This window comes from Carlito syrichta, unplaced genomic scaffold (assembly GCF_000164805.1).
Source record: "Carlito syrichta isolate Samal-C Ts95f unplaced genomic scaffold, Tarsius_syrichta-2.0.1 Scaffold308277, whole genome shotgun sequence".
NCBI classification, from domain to species: Eukaryota; Metazoa; Chordata; class Mammalia; order Primates; family Tarsiidae; genus Carlito; species Carlito syrichta.
In genome coordinates, this window is record NW_007252373.1 from 579,172 (window position 1) to 585,171 (window position 6,000).

Consider the following 6,000-nt stretch of genomic DNA (forward strand, 5'->3'; position numbering starts at 1 on the left):
ACCTGCCTGGACAACCTAGTGAGGAAACCTTGTCTCTACAAAAAAAAAAGAACAACTAGTTTTAACTTCCCAGAATAAGAAGAAATATTCTACCACAATGCTGATAGTAAATAATAAATCCAGTGCAAAGAAATCATAGAAACTAATGAGTACGTGACAAAATAATTTCAACATTTTGAGGAAAATGGAAACAGAAAAACAAACATTTATTTATGTAGTGTTCATTCCGTTTAGAGAATTTGGGGCTAGAAAGCAAAGAAACACAATAAAATGAAAATATACTTAAGAAGCCTAGAGATTATTTTAAAACCCCTTATTTAAAAACCTTGAATAGGCTGTGCCCAGTGGCTCATGCCTGTAATCCCAGCATTTTGGGAGGTCAAGACAGGAAGATTGCTTGAGGCCAGGAGTTCAAGGTCAACCTGGGTGCCATAGTGAGACTTCATCTCTACAAAAAAACAAATATTAGCCAGGTATAGTGGCATGCACCTGTAGTCCCAAATACTTGGGAGGCTGATATAGGAGGATAACTTGAGTTCAGGAGGTTGAGACTGCATTGAGCTAGATTCCACCACTGAACTCCAGCTTGGGCTACAGAGTAAGACACTGTCTCAAAAATAAATAAATACATAAATGCATAAAATTTTGAATAAGCACAATGGATGGGTCATTTAAATATATATATGTATATATACACACACACACATATATATATGTTCTTGAAGAACCAAAAGCAATCAATATTACCAATTAGAAAATTCAAGGAGATTTTAAAAAGAAAGTTCATATTCAGTAAAGTAAGAGGAGGAGAAGAGGGAGGAGGAAGGTAATAATAAAGGAAGAGAAAGAGAGAGAAAAGAGAGGGGGAGGGTAGAGAAAAGGGGAGAGAATGGCAATAGAGAGAATCTAGAGAGAAGAAAAGAGAAGAGGAAAGAAATGCAGCCCATTCGAGAAACACAGATAATCACCTAGTGCATGATAAGCCAGGTTCAGGCTAAAAATTGAGTAAAATTAAAAGGGTTTTCTAAATGATCATTTATATTTAATATATCCGTTAAGAATAGGCTCAGCTGAAAATGATGGAAAATCCCAAATAACTTAAAATTTTATTTCTCCCTTTTATGTAATGGGATCACAAAAAGAGTAGCTCAGGACTGCTATAAAGGGGCCATGAGTACCAGTGACCCAGGGTCCTCCTGTTGTATTGTTCTGCCCAATGCATGACTTACGGTCCAAAAGGGAACTAGCTCCCCCACGTTGCAGTCCATAGTAGGAAGGAGGATGGGGCAAGAAGGGTGTGCTGTCCTTCTTTAAGAACACTTCCTCAAAGTTTCCCTTAACTGAGGGGCACTCCTCATCAACAAGGGTACCTGCATAATCAACATTTGTATACCTAACCCTGAATTGTATCCCACATCTTAAAAATTAAAAACAATTTTAATTTAAAAAATAAAAAAAAGAACATCCTCACAGCTGCTCATACTTCCATTCACATTCAATTAGCTAGAATTTAGTCACATGGCTACATCCAGAAGCAAGGGAGGCTGCATGTTGTCTGTATTCTGAGTAACTAGTCACCTTAATACAAAGACAGGCTCCTGTTATGAGGGAAGACAGGGAGAATGGTCAGTAAGGAAATACCAGCAAACTCTGCCACAAGCAAAAATTTTAAATCCTGCACTTCCATTAAAGTTGGACACTAATTACAGGAATCCAACTAGAAGCTAAGTGGTACACAGGGTTATAGTGCAAAAAATGTACTCATCTATTGTGGGAGATAACAGACAACAGGTAAACTATTTTTCCACCTTAATGGAGGAATTTATAAAGACCTTCAAGTACAAGTTCCTGAAAACTTAAGCAACACAATATAGAAAGAGAAGGGAATTATGTTTACATAGGGTAAAAGCATACTGTCTAATCTACTTTTTTCTCTGAAGGAGAAACAAGTTGACTAAGGTAGGAACAGTAGTCATAATTTATTTAGACTTTTTGGCAGTCTTAGATGAATTTCCATTCCAAAGTTTTTAAAATATGGTCAAAGATTTACCAGGGTTAGTGGGGGAGCTAATTTACAAATAGGAAACAAAAAATAAAGGATAAAAAAGATCATTGTTGTGGGTGAATAAATGTATGGCATCCCTTCGGAAACTGATTTCATATATTAAGGAATACATTTTAAAATTTTAGACATGCCAAATCAATGGAGGTAAATTTTAGGAAGATCTCATAAGGTAAGCATAGAGAAACAGGGAGTAGGTAAGGACAGATGAGCTTCAAAATTGGGGTACCCGAGGAAATGAACTTGGGAAAAGACTGACTAAAGGGTGATGATCTCCCAGCTGCCAGTACCCACACAGGTGAGGGTCTAGGATTCACACTTCTAGTCTTGCTTAAGACCAATATCCATTAAGCTATCATGGCCCAAGAGGTACACAGAATGATAGACATAATCTTATAAAGTACTTAGAATTCAAGTGTCAGAAATCCAAGTAGGAGCACCCTAGCTTTGAGTAAATCTTGGTTGATCCCCATCTGAAATATTGCTACTATTCTGGCAACTAGTTTTAGAGGAAAACATAAAAAAGAGGAAGGAAAATAAAATCAACAAGGAGATGCTGTATAAACAAAAATAAGATAATGGAACCTATTTTATGTGAAAGATAAAAACTAAAGCAACTGTCACTAAACCCTCAGCTTCCTGGGATGAACTTGGGCTAGTTGGCTCCAGCTTGGAGGACAAACCTAAGAAGCATCCCTGACGTTAAAGGCAGGCAGATTCACATAGATTTTTAAAAATCATAGTTTATGTTAAGGATAGTAAACCGAGCAAAATTGTTTTCCCCAACAGACTTTATGTATTGTGAACATGAATTCAAGAAGACTTGATCCTGAATTTTTAAAACATAACAGTGACTTAGGGGTATTTGGGGCCTTATTTCTAGCTTATTAAATTTCATGTTGGAGCATAGAGTTCTGCACTTGGTAACTGAAGCAGGGATAACATGTTGGGGTTCTTAGCCCATGGTTCTCACTTGGCATTTCTTAATGTAAGTATTCAATAAAGCAAATAAGCAAACGTCTATACTACTAACAACTGATAATGGGCCTGGTACCCTGAGGCAGAGAGCCCAAATGTCCTTCACAACCAGTGTCCGTATTCCAAGCCAGTTGCTGGCACTTACAGAAAGAGAGTGAAAACAAGGTGGCTGGGGAAGGAAACAGACAAACCCAACCCCTACATGACAGAAGAAAGTCAATACTGGCATATGCATGCAAAGTGTGTATACTGTAGGCCTACAGATACCCCTTAGGTGTGCAGAAAATCATGGAGTCTATCTAAGGCCTACCCAAAAACAGAGTAAGTTGAGAGTTCCAGGATGCCTGAATTTGTTCACATTCTATTTCCCCAATTTAGTGACTATTTTTTTTTTTTTTTTTTTTGAATTGGAGTCTCACTCTGTCGCCCAGATTGGAGTGCAGTGGCCGCTCCCGGCCACCGCAGCCTCGACCTGCTGGGCTCCGGCGATCCTTCCGCCTCAGCCTTCCAAGCAGCCAGAACTACAGGCGAGCACTCCCACGCCCAGCTAATTTTTGATTTAGTGTAGAGATGAAGTCTCGCCAAGTTGCCCAGGCGGGTCTCAAACCCACAGGCTCAGAATTTAGTGACTATTAACTGTGACTTTTAAAAATTATTTTAGCTAAAAAAAAAAAAAATTATTTTAGCTAATGCCCACCCACCCCGCAACCACCATGCTATATGCATCTTTTATTCACGTGAACTGTTTGGCAAGGCTTTTTCATCACACCCATTCCCATCATTTTCTTATAGATTCGTGAATATCCTTCTCCCTCTTGATGCTAAAGAGATTGCTACTCGTTTCCGCTGGTGGCAGCCAAGACACGATGGCCTGGATCAGAATGACTGGGCCATCGACAATGTTCTCATCTCGGGGTCTGCTGACCAGAGGACTGTCATGCTGGACACCTTCAGCAGCGCCCCAGTGCCCCAGCATGAGCGCTCCCCTGCAGACGCCGGCCCTGTTGGGAGGATTGCTTTTGACATGTTTATGGAGGACAAAACTTCAGGTAAACTGTGTACTCGTGTTAAATAACAGTTCAGTGGAAATGCAGTGGCTTAGATTTGGGTCTTTTCAAAAGAGCAAAATGTGGAACCTTTTCAGATGTTTGAATGGTGTAGAAACAGCTGGGCATGGTGGCTCACACCTATAAAGCTAAGGCGGGAGGATTGCTTGAGCCCAGGAATTCAAGACCAGCCTGGACAACGTAGCCATCTCTACAGAACATCAGAAAAATTAGTAAAGCATGGTGGCATGCACTTGTAGTCTCATCTACTTGGTAGACTGTGGTGGAAGGATCGCCTGAGCCTGGGAGATAGAGGCAGTGAGCCATGATTGTGCCACTGTACTCCAGCCTGGGCAACAGAATGAGACCCTGACTCAAAAAAAAAAAAAAAAAGATGTAGAAACAGTAGAAAAGGTATCATCCTTATGTTCCACTCAACCTTCCTGGTTGACATTATAACAAACCTTTTATTCCATTCAAGTGAGCCAGTGTGCTTCAATATACAGCAGTCTATAATTTCATTAACAGAATAATTTTCTTTTGTTAGAAATCTTTCATCATGTTTCCAGTTTTCTACTTTGGGTCAAAAGCCAACACTTCCTGATCATTTATTTTAATATTCAAGGACAAGTGTTTTGTTTTCTATAGGTTGAACACATTTAGGATATTTCATGTTTTAACTCATGTCCCAGGTCTCGCTGGTTATCCTTCAATTTCAACAGGTGTATTCAGTGACACTAGTGAAATAGGAAGAACCTCTTTATACTGTTCTCGTTTTTATTGTCTTGTTTTCTTTTTATTTTGTGACACCATTCTGGTTACCTTTTTAAAAGGTGGTGTCTTATATTAAGTATGTATCTTTGTCATGCTGTATACTTGATTATACTGCATAAAACATAGTGTCTTCAGATAAAGCAGTGATGTTCAGTTAGACATCTCATATCAACATGTATCCAAGGTTAAAAGAGATATAATGTTATACCACTATAAATTGAGACAGTGGGCTGGGCGTGATGGCTCACCAATAATCCCAGCACTTTGGGAGGCTGAGGTGAGAGAGTTGCCTGAGGCCATGGATTCAAGACAGTGGTACTGTGTGTCACACCCAACTCAGCCCTAGCATCTTGCACAAAAAATACAGTCTAGAGAATTTTATAATAAGACTCATAAGAGCCTTCTGGGGGAGTGGCATAGATGAGAAAGAATAATGAAAATACAGGAATGTTAATAATTTAAAATACTTTTAATTGTTAATGTTTTGTTGCAAAAGTAACACATGTTCAAAGTGTAAAGTTGAGAAAACAAAATCTTGAGGATGAAAATAAAAATCACTCAAGAGATAACCATTGTCAATATTTTGGCATATATTCTTAAAGTCCTTTTTGTATGTATTTACATAAACATATTTTTAACAAAATTATAATCTTAAATGATAGCTATCAAAGCCTTTTTTTCATTTAGAATTAAATCCTTATCATTTTCCCATACCCTTAGATATCTTTGAAAATAAAGTTGTAATAGCTATATAGTTCTCATAATAATTTATTTTATCATTTTGATATTACTAAATATTTAGGTTAATTAATTTCATTAATTCATTTATTAGTATATCATGTGGCACAGTGGTGTAACTGCAAATATTTTCTAAAAACACCCTTGTTTTTTTAAAAAAGAACAACACCCCTGTAAATACAAACAGCTGAAAATGTCCCTCGTGGCTTTGCTAAATTAATTATTTCTTTTTCCCTGTGCAATGGTTTACATAAGTGAGTTTATAATCAGAAAATAATTTAATTACTTCTTCTGTATGAATAAAAGCAAAAACAGACTAGTTTTTCAAAAAATACTGATCTTTTACTTTATTCTTTTTTTTTTTTTTTTTTTGAGTTGGAGTCTCACTCTGTCACCCAGACT

The 6,000-nt window shown here is 37.6% G+C and overlaps 1 protein-coding gene across 1 annotated transcript in view; it reads left to right on the top strand.

Moving 5' to 3' along the window:
* Positions 1-6,000, top strand: part of RELN (reelin) — a 534,724-nt gene that overhangs the window by 491,932 nt on the left and 36,792 nt on the right. The window contains exon 49 of the mRNA XM_008065395.1: positions 3,833-4,089. Coding sequence (XP_008063586.1) covers positions 3,833-4,089 — 257 coding nt within the window. The remainder of the gene's footprint in view (positions 1-3,832; positions 4,090-6,000) is intronic.